This window comes from Neodiprion virginianus, chromosome 1, assembly GCF_021901495.1.
Source record: "Neodiprion virginianus isolate iyNeoVirg1 chromosome 1, iyNeoVirg1.1, whole genome shotgun sequence".
Lineage (NCBI taxonomy): Eukaryota > Metazoa > Arthropoda > Insecta > Hymenoptera > Diprionidae > Neodiprion > Neodiprion virginianus.
Genome location: NC_060877.1, coordinates 33,926,624 through 33,948,058, shown reverse-complemented (window position 1 = coordinate 33,948,058; position 21,435 = coordinate 33,926,624). Strand labels below are relative to the sequence as shown.

Below are 21,435 nucleotides of genomic sequence, written 5' to 3'. Positions count from 1 at the left end.
TATTGATTTGTTATAAAAACTCCATAGTTGTGGATAAATATTCACAATCATAAATCACGTCTTCTGTTTGTATACGTTATCTAGGGATAAGATATAGACAGGTGTTGCTTAAAAAAGTATTATATTTTTCGTATCAAATATCACACTGTATAAAATCAAAATTCATAACTGACAGTTTATAATAGACCTACCATCTAGCAATTATGTATTTTATGAAAAATCGGTAATAAAATATTTGAGTAAAATACAACGTAGTTTTATATACTTTTAACGTAAGTTTGAAAATTATTTTTTCTGTTTGATTTCATCTCTTTATGGATTCAGGTTCATTATTTGTTTAAACTTTTCATATGTTTCAGAAATAACGTCGAGCATCCTGTAAATAATATAATTATATCTTATTGTTGCTACATCGACGTTTTCGGTACAATAGACAATTTCCTACGACTTATTATACACGTGTCGAGGCATGAAGTATTGGGGAAAAAATGCCTGTGTGAAAAATAAATCTCAGCATGACTATTGAACAACATTTCTGACAGCAACACGATTCTGCAGCACAAACTCGATGGTTTTTTGCTATCTTTCCCTAATCAGTAATCAAGAAAATGAATACTTATAGGTAATGAATTACCACAAGATAAGTACTCACAGGTATCGTATTACCAAGTTATCATAGATAACATTATCACTGGTCAAACCATCTTCTTCATTCAGACTTCGTACGGAAGATTCCAATTCACGGTTATCATCAACGTTACATTCTACATCCATGCTTTCTAAATTTTTGGGAAAACTGGCCACTTGCTTGTAATTTTCCCATTTCTTATGCAAATTTGAAATTTGTTCTCGGTAAACACCAACCAATGCAACAGCAGATTCAATATACTTTTCTTGCATTGAGAGATCTTTTGCTGCCTGAGCCGTCGACACATGATCAATTTCACTGTAAAATTGAAAAATCGAACAGAAATGATATCAAAGATTTATAGTGCGTTAAGTGACTGACAGCAATAAACAAAGCTGCTCCTTTAGAATGAAGTCAAAAATTCACAAGTAATGTAATCATCATAATGAGTTATTGATAACATGTATAAAAACAAGTCAACTCCATTTGAGAGATTTTTCATAAATTTTTGGATTGTGGAAATTTAATAATGTACCTTTTTATATTGATGAGTTGTTCATTATTCATTAGATTTTTTCGACATTTCAGAAGTTCAAATATAAACTTGGCCATACGAACTGGTTGGTGCTTAATCTTCTCAGAGAGTATTTTAGAGTTTTCAACGATACCTTGTGCTTTTTCTAAACTGAGATGTGAAATGATATTAACGCAAAATATTTTTGCAATCCATAAATTTAATATTAGAAATAGTGTAGTGGTGTTCTTAACTTACAGTTCTCTGTATTCTGTTGTCCATTCAATATCTCCAAGCTTGGTTAAAATGTTTCGTACATGTAAAACTTTATCGCATTTTGCTTTGAGAGCATGGACCGTTTCTGAGAGAAATTGCAGCTTCTGTGTTAGATTTTGAATTTCGTTCTTCAATGTGTCTAAGACGTTAGTTCCATCATTTTGTATTAATTCACACATTGAGTGAAATTCTTCCTGGAGTAAGTTGAAGCCTGAGGCCATGTTATCTTTCTTTGATGATATAGTATCGAATTTGGAGTTGACTAGATCGCTGCAAATGATTAATAACAGGTATGGTTGTGGCTAAATTCATTGATGGAGATAGTAGGCCAAAGAATAATAATTATTTATTTTAATCGCATATGCAGTTACGAACATTTTCGTACACAGAGCCAATATGTAAGATCGAAACAGTTGAGCTTCTCTTTTTACAAAAAATATTGCAGCGGAATAGCACCGCTGCAATTCATATTTGGTCATTGTCATTCTTGGTGCTTCAATGATTTTTCTAACCAAATACGGCACTTCTGGATCAGGTATCTCGCTAAGCACACTTTCTTTTTTCGAAAGCGTTAATAACCTACCCTAAAATAAATAAAAATTCCGAAATCAGTGTAATGACTGAAATAATCGGTCTGAAAATGAGATGCAACTAAATAATTCTGGTTAAATTATTTAATAAGAAAAATATTTCTGTAATCATTCTTTTTAAATTCATCAACACAGGATCTTACAGAAGAGATTTGTCAACTAAAATTTCAATAGATTAGTTTGCGACATTATTGAAGTCAAGGGGCAACAATGCAAGCATTGAGCAAAATGGATGCGCTAACTAGTGAGGCAACACATGTTCAATGCTTCTGTCAATCTTGAAGGAAAGTGGCTTCTCCGATCCATGTGTACCTCTACTCTTTTTACTGTTTTCAAAGCCTTCAGAGAGACAACAATCTCAATCCCTGCATCATTTACAGAGGGAATCATTTAGAGATCAATAACTTTCCAATGAAATTTTGCAATTATTCTGAGCATTCAAATACTCACTCGTAGGTCGCTTAATTTTATAATCCCATCATCCTCCAGAAGATCACCATCAGGGTCAAGTAATTCTTGACTAGAAATACTTATTTGAGTATCTTGCTCGATCAAACATCTCAGTTGCTCAAGAGTGGTATCACTCGATATTTCGTAGTGATATATACGATAATGCGGTACACAGAAGACGTGAATCACCTGTACATCAAACAAAAAAATCAGCACAATTGATAAGTGGAAATCAATTTTCATTGAATTCTGATTTTTTATGTTTCAGATGTACCTTCTTGGATAAAATTTGTGCAAGCATGGAAAATACAACCACGATTTCGGTACCATTTTTCTGGCATTGCCGCCCACGTTTTTTTGGATCCCATTGTAGGACAGTTCTGAACCAATCTTTCAAAGCATTTCTGATGCATCTGATGCAATAGTATTATAAAAAATATCATTAGAACAATCTGAACAAAAGTATGCATATTATAACGAGTTAAAATAATTTCTTATTTTCATTGAAGATTGAATCACATGTGCATCATCTTACGGTGATATATCAGTGGGATCTTGAATATCTTGCTTATAAACTACGCTGCCATCTTCGTATTGGACACATATATCATCGTTTGATTTACGTGAGACGTGTCTCCTCCTGGGTATGAAAAATTGATAAATCTCAAGTGAGGAATATTTTCGAATGATTGCGGTATTTTCATTCGAAAATTTATTACCATTCTATAGGACTTGTTTCGTTTGGCAAAAATGGTCTTGAGCCAGTTATTACTTCATAAAACAGAATTCCTAAGCTCCAGTAATCAACAGAACAAGTATATTTTTCTGCCCACAATATTTCTGGAGCAACATAATATAACGTTCCAACAGCAGACGCGTGGATACTATCGTGTCCCAGTTCCTTGGCGTAACCAAGATCAATTAATTTGTAGATTACCTGTAAGGTGAATAATGATTTAAAGAATACTATCAATATAAGGGAACGGAATACACAAATATAAGTGGTAACATTACCTTATTATTCCTCTCTTGCAACACTACATTTTCAGGCTTTAAATCTCTGTGTGTTATTTTTTGACAGTGAAGGTAACTGATGGCACTAGCGACATCACCGAATATTTGCATGGCATCTGGTTCTGCCAAGCCACACCAATTTTCACTCTTAGTTAATACCTACAATCAATAATTGAAAAAGATGTCAGAAATTATTGCATACGAGTTGATTCAATTGGTCGTAAAATTTGAACCATTATTTTATTCACATTACTTTTGCAAACAAAAATATTTCAATAGCAAAATTACAAGTCTGAGATCTCCTTTTGAACAGTATTCCATGCAAAGTACAGGCAGTGGCCCTTCAACGTTTTTCAATTCATCTGGCAAAGGTCTAGTAGCGACAATATTTTGGTGTTTCAATTGATTCATTTTATTAACCTCATGCACCCATCGTTCCTTCTGCCTTTCAGTTAATTGAGCATCACCAGATTTACACTTCTTTATTGCTAAAGGTAGAAAGTCATCAGTACTAATTATTCTAATTAAAACTACGATAAATAATGTACTTATTACGCCTGATCGCTGTTAAAACTTAAGCGGCGATGCGCAATTTATACAAGTAAGTGTCAAAAGAGTATTTATCGAACATCCTTTTGTTTCAGGATCGGCAATACCGAGCTCACCTATTTTGTCCCCGGTATGAGTATTTCTCCAAAGCTCAACGATCCCAAAACCGCCAGAGCCAAGGATCGTCTCAGAGATCCAATCACTATCAGTATCCATTGCAGCTGGCATTTATTTATTTCACAAACTATGGTTTATACTATGTCGGTTAAGTGATCAGGATCGAGATGACAGGTGCACGTACAATAATGTTCAAAGAAATGAGGAATCATACTCTGGGTTACCTTACTCAAGTTTATTAATTCGCAGAATCTTTGGCGAAGGATAAATTCTTTCTTGGTTATGCCGCGCTTTTGTTTTCTATTTGACAACTCTAATCCTAGCCTGACGACGAAACGTCAGTTGGTTCAGTCATTTTACACCGCTGCAACGAGCCTTGACTAATCTACTTCATAGTCGGGACAGATTCTTAATATTAATTATTTGGTACAAGATACATAGCGGCAAAGAATTACACAGATTTTCCGAGGTTTCTCTCTATTTTCCGAGGTTTCTCTCTGTTTTCCGCAACATCTTATCACTCATTACACTACGAATGTCACTGACCAATCGTGTGACCCTGGTGTAACCGACTACAGCACCGCAGAGCAAACAGTTGAAACACAATTTAGCAGTTAGCTAGAATGGGACAAGCATATATTTTATACCAGGGTAGGATGTACGAAATTGAGCAAAGCGCTAGTCGGTAAGTTAGTAATTCAGTCGAGATTCGGTCGGTAAGGGAAAACATTGGCCGAGATTCGGCGAGTCACAGCGCTGATGCCGTAACGCGGAAATCGGCTCATCCTCGACGTTGACTGAAGAATGTGTATAAAGACGGATACCCCTGGTTAAATTTTTGTGACCAGTTTTCAAAGTTTACCACCTCCAAACGCCTCCTACCGCCTCCTTCCAGCTCCTCCCCCCTCCTACTATCTCCTACCACCTTCTACCACCCCTTAAGACCTCCTACCGGCGCCTACCACCTTCCACTATTACCGAACACCTCCAACCACCTCCGACCACCTGCGACCACCTTCGTCCTCTTCGTCCCCCTGCTCCTCCATGTATCCCATAACAGTAATATTCATAATTATTCCAGCAACTTTTCATTTGCTCTCTCGATCTTGAATTTTCGTAGGCATACAATCGAAACGCTGTTTTAGCTAATCGCAAGTGAAGTATCGAACTTTTAATACTATGTATGATGTATGATGTAGGATGTATGATGATATGATATGATGATATGATGAAAACACTCAGAATGCTAATAATCCAATTCACGTGAACAGGAACGGAAAGAAAATATCCAAAGTACAGCAAACAACAAACGGTGGAATAATAGAATATTGATGCTTCAGTGGGGTCGGTTAAACTCGGTAACTTGATTGCGAAACGAAGAAGAATATACGTATTTCATACAATTAGTAAAAATGTGACTTTACGAATGGGTGCGTAAAATCATGAAAATATTTTTAGTGTACCATTTTTTATGGATACAGAGACAGCAATTCTAGTATTCCTCGCTTATGTATTGTGTGAAATATTTGAACAAGTGGCCTCAATTACGTATTTCTTGGGGCCACGTTGCGTATTTGAATTCTAACACGCATAAACGGGAATCGGAGCGAGTCAGCGATAGCTGTGGAAAAAAAAGACCAAACATACGGATTCGAAAAACAAAATTTCCTGAAGGAGTCTGACCTCCAAAAGTTGCAGCACTTGGATTCGAATTCCGTAATTCCTTAATGAATTTTTTCAGGGAATGATAATCACAAACTAGATAGTACCCAAAAAATTGTGTCTCTCGAAATGTGATTTGCAACATCGCGTGCTTCATGGGGACGATATATCATAGAAAAGTGGACTAATTGAATGAAAAAATAAAATGTACGTACCTTGTTGTCACAAAAAAAAAAGAAAAAAAATCACTTTTAATTTAACGCCTGCACCACCTGCGCAAAGAATAACAAGTCGGGTGGAAAGTAACGTTCTGACGTGCGAATGTATAATAGTGATATTTGTCATTCGATGACGTATCACGATTTTTGGTACCATCTGTTCAAGTATTCTTTCATATAAGTTACTTCAAAACATTTGTTTTACCAATTTCTAAACTTAGATAGACTGTACATACACCAAGTCGATATGAAACGAAACATCCGTCAGAATTCACTCGACTCTGCAAAATTGTTTTCAATCCCTATTATATTACTTCTCTCGCTATGACAGGTTAGAAAGATTTTTTTGCTATGCAATTATTTGTTACATTCAACAAATAAATTACTGAAACAAAATATATTTCTCCTCTTTTCACGAAAAACAGTTTGTCGGAACCGTTTATTCCTTTTTCTTGTTACCTTATCCTTACTCAGTTGCAATTCGGCGCATCAAACTTATTTTCAGTTTTCCATTTGGCAATTATACTATCAAACTCGCTATAGAAATAATACTAGTGAAGTAAACATTCAACAGTTGAGATTATATGGACGTAGTTCGCGAGTTTATTTCGCAAACTGTTGAGAAGGCAAATGAGATTTTGTAATCTGCTACTTATTCAAGATGTGCCTAGGCTTATATATGATGTGACTGAAAATTGTCGAAGCAAAGCACGTTACATGAGTTTTGAGACTATCGTTTGTAAAACTATGTTCAATATTTGATGTTTTTGTGAATGATAATTACGTATGAGTAATGGAAAACCGGAAATGCGTTAATAGCGATCGAAGCAGTCATTTCTAGAAACTTTCCACTTGTTGCAGAGCTGCAAGAAATATCTAAAAATAATATACACTAAGCGTTCAATTAGAAAATGGACCCTATGAAAATCCCAAAGAGCGAAGTAGAAATATCGATACGCGGATGACTAATCTAATCGACCTAGAAAAAGGAAGGCGCAGCAAGACTTGAGAAATTAGCTACCCATATAGAAATATTGTGTACATCCCGATACTTCTTCTGTGAAACCTCCGAAATTCTAAAATCGCAAAATTTCCCACAGAACGATTTTCGATACCTGTTATATAGAATTGAGTAATTTCTCAGGCCAAATCTATTGTGTCCCGGGTAAAAGATTATTTATTTCTAAGAAATTAGCTATCAATTTTCTACATATTTATTACAGCTTTGAGAATTTTAAGCCGTAGTTTCAACCACTCCATTGTGCCTGCAAAATTTGATTTATAACGATCACACGGTGATACTCGAGATGAAGGGCTGTGTTTACGAGTTTATTCGCTAATTCCACGGTTTGCACAAGTGTTGAATTTGCGCACAACACCATGATTTCATTCCATATATAAGGAGTGCCGTTTTCGGCATATTATATCAAATCTCCGTCTGAATTCGATTGCCAACTATTCTGCTCAACCAAAGTCGTTTAACATGGGAAAATTCGTAACTGTTTTGTGCCTCCTGGTCGCTGTTACCGTAAGTAAAATAAAATAATGTTAATGATGGACGTTGATTTCAACAAACAAGAACTATGAAACTTTGCAAAATCGTCGCTTAATGATGAACTCTCACTTGGAAATCAATACAGTATCAATGCCTGTCATTTTTTGACAAAAATATGCGAAATTTTTCATTTATCACTCTCACTGTTCGTATTTTTTGAAGCAATCGCACTTTGTTTAGTAACATTTGTTTCTTTAACACCCATCCGAATATCATGCGATGTATTTTAGACTCGAGATTTTTTGCTGCGCGGTTTCAAGATATCGCATCACGTAGGTTAGTGTACCAGAACGTTATTAATAAACATTTTTGTTTTTTCGTCATATGTCCCAATCACCAATTATTCTCAACCTAAAATGGTGTTCAAAGTTTTGTGGCCGCAAGATGTTCGGCCGAACGCAGACTGAAACGTCGCCGATAAACACAATTTGTCCTCTACATCCGCAAACTTCATCACTGTATACATCACGGTTACAAAAACTCCTATCCAAATATGTTAATAACAGAACCTACTTTCCGGATTTACCCCGTTGAGTGTGAGATAGTTTTTTCTATCGTTTCTATAGATATTATTACTCCAGTTTTCTACCACGCGATTAGATGACCCTGTCCAAAACATTTTTTCAAAAATGTCAATGTCAGAAAAATTCAGTCGTGGATTTCGAGTACGAAACACCCGATTTCACTCACTGTCTCTTCAAAGAATCATCCTCACCAAGACGATAAGAATAATTACGACTTGACTAGACTGTACCGTAATTACATGTAAATTCACAGCTTGATCTTGATACATTCAAAAAAATATCAGTGTTTTTCGGCGTGCTTCACATCATTTGAGTCTTCGTCTTTGCACTTTTATTTCAACACCATACTTGTTTTCTCAGGGTATCCAAGGCTCGAGTCTTACCGATATTATAGCGGCGATGGAGTCAAGTGAAACGTCGTCAACTACGACGATATCATCTTTGATGTCCTCAATTACTTCAGAAATGAGCAGTGTGGTAAGTGACACTGCAATGTTGATTAAACAGTTCAAATTAGCTGAATAAACAAAAAGCTTACCTTTTTTGCAACGGTCATGATCGGATGATTGCATTCGTTGTCCTCTATAGCTCATTTTCAGTTTCGTTCATTAAATGTTCGAACATGTCGTACCCAGGTCAGCTTCATTTTAAACCAACATCAAAAATCCTGTTTAGATTTTTTCTAATAAAACCCGTTGACAAAACTAGCACAAATGTGGGTGTAATAAAAACAGTAGGACAAAAATTGTTGATAAAAAAATGTTCGTGTTCTAAGACAAATCTACATTGTTTACGTATCAGAAAGCAAAGATCATCACCGTATTGTAAAAACGTAACTAAAACATTTTGAAAAAAAAAAAGAAACGACAAATGCCGTTTCAGTTTGACAGCGATCAAAGAATTATGCATTTCGTAATTCGAGTACGATTATTTCATTTTTAAATTTTGAAAGCTTTTAAATGTGCGAATCTCGATGATTGTGATTTTCAGAGTAGCTCCACCGGCACAAGTTCTATTTTATCTACTATTACTACGACGTCAACCTCTGGAATAACGGCCTTCGCTACTGAAGTTGAGTCGGTGTTTACGGAAATGGTAAGTGACATTCTACTACAGCGATTAAACAGGAAAATCAAGACAATGACCTAAAAACTTCTGAAGACGTCAAACTTAACACGTGGCAAATCTATTCCATGGAGTCGACGTAAAATTTTATGACTTTGTAACGTCAAACTATGCATTTACGAATTGTTTTCCCTAGCGTAAAAGTAAAAGCTTTCTCGACCCGTGTACAAAAATAGAAAAAAAAAGTCACAAAAAACTATACACGTATAATGGTATCTTCATTTGCTTGAAAGTTGTTTACTATTTACTTCAACCGTTACGACTCATTTGTAGTTTCAATTTTTCGGGACGCTCGAAAACGGAGAAAAAAAAAAACCAAAAATTTTGTCGGCAAAATTAGAAAGGTTTTGAGGATTGAAGGGACCACTTTTATCAAGGTCTTCAAATCATTGCAGTGATTCCATAAAATTTAAATACAAAATCTGTATTACAAATACAAAATTATCTATCTATATATACAAAATAAATCTATAAATACAAAAACTTGGGTAGGTACCTGCAAAATAAATGTCGTAACATTCGGGGGGCTTCGCGTTATCCGAGGGTTACCTTAAATTCTTATTTCATTTCCATCGAAAATGCGTCTGATTCCAACGATTATGATGCTCGGAGTATCTAAGGCACGAATGGGATTATTTTCTTTATTCGCAGGCAACTGGGTTCAAATCTGCTTTGACCGCAGCCACATCATTCGAATCGGTAGCTAACGCAACCGCAGCCTTGGCGATTAGTGAAATGGCAACAGTTGTTGAATCGGTAAGTTGAAGAATGACTTACAAGTTGGAATAAATTGAAAATCCTGAAAAGTCCTGACGACGTAAAACCGTCAAATTTATCGCGTGGTTAATCGATTTTATAGAGTTGACATGAAATTTCAGGGTTTTAAGTTGCCAAACTGTATGAAAAATTTTTCACTAGACGTGACAGTAAAATTTTCATAAATTACTAATACGAAAAATTCATGCACCCAAACAGTATTCCGATTCGAATGTGGACTTGAGCTCGTGTACAACCTTAGTTACGGAGTTTCAAACAATTGTCTCTAATGCAATTGCTAACACAACCAGCTGCGCTAGTACCTATGTAACTAGTCTGAATACTGAGTACGACGCAACGGTAACTGCGTTCTCAGATTTCCTACAAGACCTGTATGATACGGCAGAAGAAGCGAACTCGTGCAGTACCGATTTCTGGACTTACATTTCATGTATAGCAGAGGTAAGTGCACTCTAATATTTCTGTAGTGCTTACAGAAGAATAAAAGTTATTAAGTTAATTTTTTTCAAAAACAATGCATGTGGCTGTTGTGAAGATTTGTGTGACAATGTTCCGTATGAGGTGAAAGTGGAGGCTACATGGTTCGGTGAGTGAATGTGAACGGTTTATCTCTGATGTGTGTATCTGGCGTATGTATGCGCGTTTGATTCCTACGTATGTGAGTCAGTCTAAAACAATATTTTTCCGCAGGTGGCTGCTGATATTACAGGCACGAGTGCCACTGACTTTTCGAACGTGATGATCAACGCGACCGCTCTTATATCAGATATGAGCCAATTAGAGACGGAATTGGAATCGTGTGGGCTTTCGTCTGCAGTGACGACGGTTCAGGATAATTTAGTCACATACACGGCAGAGTACGCAGAATGTGCAGTGAACTTGGGCGCCAGTGCTGCATAAACTTCTTAACAAGTTATACGCTAAATGACGATATAAAGTCCAACGTACTGTATATGTATTGAAGTCGGATGAATAAAATATAATGTCATTGCAATTTTATTCTCTCACACTCATTTTAGAACTTCTATTTTTTCTAATTTCAATTGGAATGACCGCTCGAACATTGTTTTACATTGATAAAATTTTATGCTTTTTAGGATATTGAAAATATAAAATTATTAATACTCAAAATATGAAGATAAACAAAATTCATTTACAACTGTGAGAGTTTTTTTCATCACCTAAGTAAAGATAATGATAAAAAAATCGTCATTCGAACAATTCCGATATACTTCGGCTATCCCTGTAATTACAACCGCCATTTCTAATGTATATATACATACATGCATATATACGTATATTTCACAGCAATCTAAACAACCGTACTCGTACTTGTTCATGCCAAAATGTAACAAACAATTGTTATTCTTTCAACTCTCACTAGCTATTTCATGTATTCGATAAGTAAATCTTATTGTTACTCTTTTATATGAATCATAACATATGAATCTATATTTCAATTTTAAATATACGTAATCTAAAAAAAATCCCGTCTACTAAATTTATTATTATTCATGAATAGTTAAATTGTTTAGATATTCTGTTACAGAAAAATTTTAGACAGTTAAATTGTAGAATTTAAAAAAATATTTCACTAATTATTTTTTCAATTCAACCTAGTATCACTTTATTATTATATTTGAAATTTCACGCACTTGCGTAAAAGCGTGAGATTTTTCCTCATCACGCGAGTAATGATTGGCGTACGAACGAGCTGCGTTCTGAAGGTTCAAGCGACGTGAAAAGCCATTATGTTCACCATCTGTAAAATTTCGTTTTCACGTAAATTGCTTACGTACACCGATAGAGAAGCGAGGCGGTTTGTGCGTCGCTTGAAATATTTCCAAAGCACCAAATCGACCTACTGCATACGCGCAGTTGCGGGAAATTGCAAATACTGCGTACCACGACGACGTCTTATCACGTTTCAGAATATTTTATACGGTAAATTAAAGAATATAATTTCGTCGTCACCTCCTGCGCCGATTCCGACAAATTTTTTCTCAAAACAAACAATTTCGGAACAATACAGTGGTATTTGATTTGGAAAGAACATAAGTGATCAAATTACACCGTACAGTCCGAACAACATGATTACAGTCCCAGATCACCGAGCACGTCGTTCTCCTTGCGCTGCTTGCACGCGAATGACGTCACGCGAGTCTCGCCAATGGTGAAATATTCGGACGGTCTAAGCGAGCTGCGCGTAGCGAATGCGCACAACGCTGGTTGGTGTTTGCGAAATTCCGGAAGTCAATAGCGTCGAGCGTACTATTCCAAAGACGGCGAACGGAGCCGAGAATGCAGAGGTAATGGCAGAGCCCTGCATTACCGACTTATTTACAGGATTACGAACTCTGGTTTGAGTGAAAATGCAAGCAAGAGATCAATCGAGCTACAGGACTATGCGGGGAAAAAGCTGTGAGCGTGTAGCGCATTAATTTCGTTAAAAGGATTAAGTAATTCGTGTTATTTTTATTGTGATGGATCAAAAATCACCGGGGGTGAATTTTCAAATTTACGATTATTTTTAAACAAGTCAACATTGACCTCTAATGTAGCATATTATATTATTGTACAGATATTAACGCGCAGAATTAATTAATCAATTCATTGTCTTAGGATGAATTAGCCAATTGAATAATTAAAATTCGAAATAATCGTTTTTTTCAATTGCAAATAATTTACACAAGAGTATGTTCTACAATACAATATATATGATCAGTAATTGAACATTAATCAATGTAGAATTAACTGTTTTTGTTACTAGCAGCACGAATTTACTGTACTGTACATAGCATTTGCGTGGCTTCGACTCATTATAGAATATATTAAATATTCACAAGAAAATATAACAAATTAGAGGAGCAAACAGGTGGTAGAATAATAGAATGTTTACGCTTCACTGGGCTTGATTGAACTTGGTAAATTGATTGTGCGAGAATGTATAGCGGGTATTACTAGAGTGCCTAGGTGAATATGCGTATGGATACAACCATATGCTAGGCTTACATATGTGTCAATGTTTGTGTGTTGCGAGTCTATGAGGGCAGAAGTACTCGCACTTTTCCCTTCACGACAGTTGGAATAAAAACTTCACCATGTAAGCGTGTGTTCAGTTCTTTCTTTATCCAATTGAGTGGCGACGAGAGTATAAACTTCACGCAGGTAAAAAAGATAATAAGCTGCAACAAATGTAGGATGAAATGGCTATAACTGAAAAAGCTTGGATAGCAGTACAAAAGAATATCAAGCAGTGAAATGAAGTTGAAGGAAACAGCACACAAAAGTGAGAAAGAAGAATTGGGATGAGTTCGTAGAGCGAATGGATTTGTGTTCCGGATCGAGTGAAATAACAGATGAAATAAAAGGAAAGCAATTTTCTCGACGCAAGTTGAAGCAAAAATGTAAAGTATTATCAAGAAAGGTTGTGCTTTAAGAAACTAGCTTAAATGATATTATTTGAAAACTTAAGAATCCACAAATCCGAAAGTGAATGAGACAGCATTACGGCAACGTTTTCGTGAAAGAAAGCAGAAAAAAAAATCGTGTGACAATTATACAGTTCATGGCAGGGTTACGTGCACTGGCAAGAGATCGCAAATTAGCAAACGAAGGTAAAGTATTGAGAGATTAGTTTATTACCGGTACAAAGCCAAAAACTTTGAACATCTCATGATTAAAAATAGAAATAACAAAAATTAGATGACCGAATCGCAACAGCTATAGCCACGGAAAGCGCCAATAGAGCGGTAAATGTACTCATGGAAAATAATTTGAAAAAGGAAGGCATATCTTCGAAATGGACGCCCTGAGAAAATATGTCTCATAGAATCTATAGAATACGAATATTTACTAATTTCTCACATATAAACGGTTCCCTGTCATTGACATTTACTGGGGACCGTAAGTATTCATTTTTTCGAAAACCCGATGCAAAATGGACCGCATGAAGAAATTTCGAATTAATGTTCAATTTCCTTTTTTTCATCGTACTGAAGCATAGTTAAGCTTTCCTCGTTAAGCTAAGCCAGGATTCAAAAAATTTTAATTAAAATGAATGAATTAAACAATAATGGGAATCACACCGATCATTGAAGGGAGCGGCGGAAAAAATTATTGAAACCTTTAAAAGGAAAATAAAAATTCTTCCGCATGAAGCTAAAACGGAAGAAAAAGCGATGAATATAATATTATTCGATCATGGACCGTGAAAACAACATTCTTTTAAACTCTCTTTCTCACAGATAAAATTAAATTGAGTCCACTCACACAAGTCCGCAGTCAAGCTGGGCTCGGAAGAGATTATTGAAAGACACTTAAATGAAATGCGAAAGAAACCAAATGATGCTAGCCGCGGTAACGAAGCTGCGCTAACAGTGGTAAAAAAACACACACCAACACTTATAGTAACAAGTGTGTCGAGAAGGTCACCACGTGCACACGTGTCTATTTATTTACTTAGCCAAAAATATTACATACATACTCTTTATATAAACAGAGCGATAGCGATTCTGATTCTCCAATATTCTCTGCAATATTTAAACAAGTGGCTTGATTAGTGCACTTGTCGGGGCCACGTTGCGTATTTGAATTCTTAAACACGGCGCGTGTATAAACGCGCACCGGATTGAATCGACGACAGCTGTAAAAAAAAGTAAAAAAAAAAAAAAAACAACCAACGAATCATGCTTAAATTTATTCCAAAAACAACATTTTTCAAAAGATAATATATTATAATATAAAATATAATTATATTATTGATTCGATGACGTATCAAGGATCTTCGTGCAATCTGTTCCAATCACCTTTCACATGCATGTTGTGTCAAGACATCTATTCGAATTTATAAATTCAGATTGACTGTACATGCACGAGGGTTTCAAAAACGTCACAAAGTCGACGCGTGTTCAACATATACGTCCGGATTTGCTCGACACTGCAAAAATTATTTTCCATCCTATTATCCAACGAAACTGTCGATACATATTCCACAGTGTCTCCAATTAATGTCTAAGTTTTCGCTGTGGAAAAAGTATAAACGCTAGAAATCCAAGTTTTGTGATCAGGGACAGAAAGATAATATTCGAAGTAAAGGAAAAAACAGATGGTACAATAATAGCACGTTGATACTTCAGTGGGGTCGATTGAACTCAATGTCAGTAACTCGGTTACGAGACATAGAATAATTATATGATTGGTAAAATGATGATAATACGATTAAGTGAGCAAAACCATGCAAATATTTGCAGTATACCTGTTTGATGAACAGAGCGATAGCGATTTCGATTCTCCAATATTTTCTGCTATATTTAGACAAGTGATCTGAATCAGCGCGTGCGTTGGGGCTACGTTAAAATTATACGCATCTGTAAGCGCGAACCCTATAATTAGATTCAACAGGTTTGATACCTAATTTCTCTCGCTGTTACAGACGTAAAAAATATTCCTTTCCAGTAATGCAATGGATCGCCTACTACGATAACTAACATCGATAAGAAAAATTTCGTTCTAGCCCAATAAATATATGTATATTTTTTAAGAAATGGGAAATAAAAGTTTTTGTTACCTTTGTGAAATAAATTGCTGGAATGCAATATATTTCTCTACTTTTCGCGAAAAAGAAATGCATCAGAATCATTAATTCATTACTTTTATCTTGCACCATCTGACGATCAGTCGTAATTTGGAGCATCAACCTTATCTTAATTTCTTCATTTATCACTACGACGTAACTCGATGTAGAAATAATACTAACGAAGCAAACATTCAACTGCTAAGGTTACACAAATGGCGTACACGAGTTTATTTTGCGAATTGTCGAGAAGGTAAATGAATTTTGGTGGTCTTCTACTTTTCCAAGATTCGCACAGGCTTAGATACAATATGATTTAATGGCTGAAATAAAGCTGGGAATTTCTATACGAGTCATGGGAAATCCAAAATGGATTGATACCGATCAAAACAGGAATCTTAAGAAAGTTGATAGTTATTGCAGAGCTGAAAAATGAAAAGTCAAAACAACAAAGTAGACTAATGTGATCGACCTAGAAAAGAAAATTGCAATAAGACTTGAGAAATTAGTTACCTGTGTTGAAATACTCTGTACATCTCGATTTTTTTTCTGAGATACCTCCGATATTCCTAAATCACAGAATTTTATACTGAACAGGTTCCATTATTCTCCTAGAATCGAATCGTTTCCTAGGCCAAATATCTGGTGAGCCTTGTGAAAGATTACTCATTCCCAAAAAATGAGCAGTCAATTTTTTACATCTTTAGTGCAGCTTAGAGAACTTCCTGTCGTGGCTTTAACCACTCCATACTTTCTGAAAAGTTTGACCCATGACGATTAAGCGGAAAATTTTCCCGACGAGGAACTATACTTACTCGCTGTTCATCCTCCTATTCCGGGGTTTACACAAGTGTTTAATTTGCACACGATTACGCTGGTTTCATTGCGTAGGTATATAAGGAGCGCGAATTTCGGCATATCGTATCACAACTTTGTTTCAATTCGACTACCAAGTATTCTGCTCAATCCAAATCGTTCAAGATGGCAAAATTCGCAATTACTTTGTGCCTCCTGGTCGCTGTTACGGTGAGTAAAATAAAATAATGTTAACGATGAACCTTGATTTGGATAAAGAAGAACTATGAAACTATGCAAAATGAATTATTAACACTTACTTGGAAATCAATGTAGAATTAATGCCAGTTATTTTTCACGGAAAATGCGAGAAACGTTTCTTTCGTTACTAAACATTGCCGTATTCTTTGTAGTACTGATACTTTGTTTATTTACATTCAATTTTTAACATGTATCAAAATATCAAAATGTTTTACGGACTTATGGTTTTTTGCTGTGAAGTCTTCCGATGTACCATTCAACTGATTCCCGTTCTCTCTGGGGATTATTATAATAACTTTCAGTATAATGGAATTTACTGTTTCACTTGTAAATGATTATACATCGTTTTAAATTGAGAGAACACGTGGATAAAATTAACAGAGCATAAACTAATGAATTTCTTTGCTATGTTGCCATTTACGTAATATAAAATGGGGTTCAAAGTTGTGTTGTCTGAAGATGGCCGACGGAGCTCGAACCGAAACGTCGCCGACAAAAAACAATTTGACCTTCGCGTCGACGACCTTCATTACTGTACATCAAAATATAATAATATTGGTCCCGAGATTTTTCAATTCACCCCGCTGGCGATGGGCGGAGGATACTTAATGGTATTTTTCTATATTGAGATGAGCAACATTTTCCCTTCAAACAATCCTTATTATCAAGACGTTAACAAACAATTATGACTTGGCACGATTGTACCGTAATTACATATAAGTTCACAACTTTATCTCGATGTGTAAAAAAACATCCATTGTCTTTTGGCGTACTTCGCATCGTCCGAGTCTTCACATTAGTCCCATTTTAACACCAAGCTAACTTCGTCTGAGCTCCGTTATTCTATTCTCAGGGTATCCAAGGCACAGATCTGTCCAGTATGTTGGAGTCGGGGACGTCAACTGCAACATCAGCGAATACGACGATGACTACGAAGTATACCTCAATTATGTCGGATGTTGACAGCGTGGTAAGTGGGACTGCAGTAACTGTGAAATAGGTCAAATTAGCCGAATAAACACAAAGCTTGGCTTTTTGCAATAGGGATAATCGATTAATTAAATGTCGAGTAGGGGTGTACTCAGGTTACAATCCAGCCTCAGAAAATTCATTCAGACTTCGGAAATAAAGTCCACTGAGAAAACCCACATGAATTCGGATAAAATAAAAATACTAGGAAAGAATTTGTTGGTAAAAAATTTTCTGTCGCGAGAAAAAAAAACACACACAATATTTACACATCAGAAAGTAAAAATTCATTATTATGGTATCGTAAGAACGTTACTAAAGCACTTTGAGAAATGAAGAAACGATAAATTTCGGTTTCAACCGATGCCGATCGAAGGAGTATGCATTTCGTAATCTGAGTGCGATTATTTCGTTTTTGAAACCTAGAAAGATTTCAGATTACAAATATCGTTGATTGTGATTTTCAGTCTGCGATCGATACCACGAGTAGTATTTCATCTGCTCTTGCTGAGGTGGTAAGCACGTCAGCATCAAGCCTCACTAATGACGCTTACACGAGATTTTTGGAAACGGTAAGTGACACTCTAGCACAGCGATTGAACAGGTAGATTAAAAAACAGAAACTCAAAAAGTCCTGAAAACCTTAAAGTTATCACGTGGCAAATCTATTTCCCAGAGTCGATATAAAATTTCATGGCTTCACCAGGTCAAACCATAAATTTAAGTATTTTCCCTAAAGTGTATGTAAGACTTTTCCCGGGCGACGTACGAAAATCGGAAAAAGATTACAGATAATCTGTCCATGTATCAGCGGGCATCTGTACATTCGTCCGTATGTTAGCTTATAAATTTAGAACTAACGAACCGATTTCGATTGTTTTGTTTTCTGCACATAGATACAACGTCTGGCTAGTCTTATAGGTTGTATTTTCAACCGATTTCATAAAAGAAGGTGGTTACCGATTCGTCGCGTATATATTTTTTATGTCTGTCGCGTATTACTGCTCAACGAACGGACGTATTGAGATGAATTTGTTGTCTTACTCCGCTAGTGGTCCCATGAAATTGTGAAAATGATAGTGTTCCATTAATAGCTAGTTCTGGAAAATTTGAATTTTCATCCCTCATGTGATACCCGATTCATCGAATCATAAGTAAAAATAAAGTATTCTGTCTTTTCAGGGATAAATTTTTTTTTTTTTTTAATGTTATTACCAGACCAATAGTTTTGGAGATATAACGATATGTGTAAGTCAAGTCGGAACGCGATCACACACTTATGCGAACGCTGTCTAAACTCTTACGAATAGATGAAAGTTATGTTCAACATTTTCCGAGGTCTCGGTGAGCTTTATAATAAAGTCCACGAAAACATACAGCTATGTCTAATGTTTTGCTACAAGAAGCATTTTAAAATATTCGCTGGTGGAGTTTCAACGGGCTGCTAGTTTTACATAAATAGAAGAGAATTGCAAGACCTTGCTGGTAATGGTTTCTTCGTTTCCTTGAAAGTTATTTACTATTTAATATAACCCTTATGACTTCATTGATTGTTCCAGATTTTTCGAGACGTTCTGAAAACTCTAAAAAAATTACGAAATAACCTGACGGCAAAATTAAAAAACTTTTGAGGATTGAAAAAACCACTTCTGTCAGGGTCTGGAAATCATTGGAACGATTCCATGAAATTTATAGAATTAAAAACAAAAAAACTTGACTTCTTTCAAGGGAAAATTCTCATCAACACGATAAGAATAATCATGACTTGACTCGACTTTACCGTAACATTTATACTTATTAGGGCTATAAATACAGAACTTGCGGTAGGTACCTGCAAAATAAAATGTCGTTGACTCTCTACGTGCTTCGTGTAATCTGACAATGAGTCTTTCCTTATAATCTTATTTCAACTCTACTAAAACTGCGTTAGATGTCAACGATTGTGATCCTGGGAATAACTGAGGCACGAATGGAATTATTTATTTTGTCTTCAGACGGCTGCGTATATTAATGGTTTGGACGTAATTGAATCATACTCTGCAAATGACACCTCGACGGCTGCAACCAACTGCGGTATCAGCTACGCAAATTCTACCACAACTGATTTCAACACTGCAGTAACCTACTTCACTACTTTCTTCGAAACCATGCAGGAAATGACACAAACCGCGCTCTCATGCAGTACCAATGCGTGTATGGCTGCGGTGAGTACAATCAAATTTTTCTGCACTACTCATATGAAAGAAAAATTTCGTTAGACACTCTGCACAAACGCCGAAACATATTTTTCCGCGTTCTCTTACTTGAATGGCTCAATCGTTCAGCAAGCTAGGGGAGTAGCACTTGTTTCATTATTGATCTTCTTGGAATAATTACTATTGAAGCACTGGATAAGTGAAAAAAATTACTTTCCATCTACAATGTAGATACAGAGTACTGCTAACAGAGAAACGCGATATTACGACGTTGTAAAAATATTTCATTATGCAATGAGAGAAATATTGCAAGTACATAATGTAAAAAATTTTGAAAACTTATGCAATATCCGTATGTAGCTGGTTAACAATTGTTATTAAGTTTGTTTGTTCGAAAGGCAATACGTGTGACGGGTGGCAATTTTGACGATTTGTATGACACTATTCTGTATGAGGTGAAAGTGGGCTCTACACGGTTTGGTGAGCGGATGTCAATGATCTGTCTCTTAGGTGGTGAATGTGGTGTATGTGGTTTCGTTTCTAACATATCATGTACGCCGGTCGAAAACGATGTTTTTGCGCAGGTGGGTACTAACATTACGGGGAATACTGCCAGCAGCTTTACGGCTGCGATGACCGCGGGGAAGGATCTGATAGATATCTGTGACGATTTATCATCACTATTGGAAACATGTACAGCTGATAATGACTAAGATACAACGGAGTAAATAAAATGTGCAGAGGCATTGCGTGCCTAGTAGTTCATAAACTTCTTCACAAGTCGTACAATAAATGACGTTACGACATCCAACGTAGTATATATGTATTAAATTCGGATAATAAAACACAATATCATTGCAACTTTCTTTAATGCATTTCACACGGAAACATGTCAATTGCAAGTTGACGACGTGAAAAATTGTGATCAGCATCCGAAAAATTCCTTTTCACGTCAATTGGTTACGTAAACTAGTAGATAGGCAAGAGGGCTTCTGCGTCGCTTGAAATATTTTCAAGCCGCCAAATCGATCTACTGCACATGCGCAACGGCGGAAACTGCAAATACTGCGCACCACGACAATGTGTTTTCTCGTTTTAGAATATGTTATACGTTAAGTCGAGGAATATAATTGTGTCGTCACTTCCTGAGCCGATTTTCACCATTTCTTTTCGAAACAATACAGGGGTATTTAATTTGTCAGGAACATACCTGATCAAATTATTCTTCACAGTCCGAACAATACGACTACAGTCCCAGAACACCAAGCACGTCGCTCTCCTTTCGCTGCTCGAACGCGGCTGAAGCCGCGCGAGTATCGATAATTGCGAGCAACTTTCGAACGGTGAAAGCGAGCTGCGCGTAGCGAGTGCGCACAACGCTGGTCGGTGTTTACGGAATTGCCGTTGTCCGTAGCGTTGGGCGTATTATTCCAAAGCTGGCGAGAGAAAGCCGAGAGCGCGGAAGTAATGGCAGAGCCCTGCATTACCGACTCATTTATACGATCGCGAACTTTGACTTAATTCGGACAATGCGGGAGAAAACTGTGAGCACAAGGCGCATTGATTTCGTAAAATGAATATTTCACGTCATTTTTATTACGATGGATCAAAAATGGCCGGGAGTGAATTTTCAAACTTACA

At 36.2% G+C, this 21,435-nt stretch overlaps 3 protein-coding genes and 1 long non-coding RNA gene across 11 annotated transcripts; 2 read left to right on the top strand and 2 right to left on the bottom strand.

Moving 5' to 3' along the window:
* Positions 1-9: 9 nt before the first annotated feature.
* Positions 10-7,974, bottom strand: LOC124296717 (inhibitor of nuclear factor kappa-B kinase subunit beta). 7 transcript variants are annotated; one of them, XR_006906444.1, is made up of 13 exons: positions 4,138-4,710; positions 3,761-3,960; positions 3,473-3,631; positions 3,178-3,395; positions 2,994-3,098; positions 2,733-2,871; positions 2,459-2,647; positions 1,794-2,002; positions 1,401-1,688; positions 1,164-1,313; positions 653-946; positions 192-376; positions 10-80 (listed from the first exon to the last, which is right to left on the bottom strand). XR_006906444.1 is itself a non-coding variant. In XM_046747017.1 (13 exons), the coding sequence occupies exons 2-13, from the start codon at positions 4,247-4,249 to the stop codon at positions 313-315; spliced, it is 2,127 nt and encodes a 708-aa protein (XP_046602973.1). In that variant the 5' UTR covers positions 4,250-4,523; positions 7,546-7,974; the 3' UTR covers positions 105-312. The 7 variants fall into 7 exon arrangements, 6 of the variants coding, with proteins under 6 accessions (XP_046602973.1, XP_046602979.1, XP_046602990.1 ...); XM_046747017.1 differs by lacking the exon at positions 10-80 and adding an exon at positions 7,546-7,974 and having other exon boundaries at positions 105-376; positions 4,138-4,523; XM_046747023.1 differs by lacking the exon at positions 10-80 and adding an exon at positions 7,643-7,974 and having other exon boundaries at positions 105-376; positions 4,138-4,523.
* Positions 7,417-10,993, top strand: LOC124296749 (bypass of stop codon protein 1-like). The gene is made up of 6 exons (XM_046747086.1): positions 7,417-7,546; positions 8,458-8,574; positions 9,088-9,192; positions 9,874-9,978; positions 10,198-10,440; positions 10,690-10,993. The coding sequence occupies exons 1-6, from the start codon at positions 7,502-7,504 to the stop codon at positions 10,897-10,899; spliced, it is 825 nt and encodes a 274-aa protein (XP_046603042.1). The 5' UTR covers positions 7,417-7,501; the 3' UTR covers positions 10,900-10,993.
* A 3,756-nt stretch (positions 10,994-14,749) lies between these two features.
* Positions 14,750-21,084, bottom strand: LOC124308330 (uncharacterized). Of its 2 annotated transcripts, XR_006908966.1 has the most exons (5): positions 21,005-21,084; positions 17,404-17,619; positions 16,390-16,906; positions 16,088-16,328; positions 14,750-15,023 (listed from the first exon to the last, which is right to left on the bottom strand). It is a non-coding gene; the product is annotated as an uncharacterized LOC124308330 (long non-coding RNA). The 2 variants fall into 2 exon arrangements; XR_006908965.1 differs by having other exon boundaries at positions 14,750-16,328.
* LOC124308290 (serine-rich adhesin for platelets-like) lies at positions 16,487-20,655 on the top strand. The gene is made up of 5 exons (XM_046770911.1): positions 16,487-16,600; positions 17,484-17,600; positions 18,067-18,171; positions 19,594-19,803; positions 20,379-20,655. The coding sequence occupies exons 1-5, from the start codon at positions 16,556-16,558 to the stop codon at positions 20,505-20,507; spliced, it is 606 nt and encodes a 201-aa protein (XP_046626867.1). The 5' UTR covers positions 16,487-16,555; the 3' UTR covers positions 20,508-20,655.
* Positions 21,085-21,435: the final 351 nt, after the last annotated feature.

Bases quoted from the DNA above. Each gene is read 5' to 3' on its own strand.
- LOC124296717 (XM_046747017.1), bottom strand. From the start codon at position 4,249: ATGCCAGCTGCAATGGATACTGATAGTGATTGGATCTCTGAGACGATC. The intron at 3,099-3,177 runs GTAATAAATTTT...TTTCATACCCAG, and splicing joins GAAACAAGTCCTATAGAATG to GAGGAGACACGTCTCACGTA. The intron at 2,648-2,732 runs GTACATCTGAAA...TTTGATGTACAG, and splicing joins CACAAATTTTATCCAAGAAG to GTGATTCACGTCTTCTGTGT.
- LOC124296749 (XM_046747086.1), top strand. From the start codon at position 7,502: ATGGGAAAATTCGTAACTGTTTTGTGCCTCCTGGTCGCTGTTACC. The intron at 8,575-9,087 runs GTAAGTGACACT...TGTGATTTTCAG, and splicing joins CTTCAGAAATGAGCAGTGTG to AGTAGCTCCACCGGCACAAG. The intron at 9,979-10,197 runs GTAAGTTGAAGA...GCACCCAAACAG, and splicing joins TGGCAACAGTTGTTGAATCG to TATTCCGATTCGAATGTGGA.
- LOC124308290 (XM_046770911.1), top strand. From the start codon at position 16,556: ATGGCAAAATTCGCAATTACTTTGTGCCTCCTGGTCGCTGTTACG. The intron at 16,601-17,483 runs GTGAGTAAAATA...TTCTATTCTCAG, and splicing joins GCCTCCTGGTCGCTGTTACG to GGTATCCAAGGCACAGATCT. The intron at 18,172-19,593 runs GTAAGTGACACT...TTTTGTCTTCAG, and splicing joins ACACGAGATTTTTGGAAACG to ACGGCTGCGTATATTAATGG.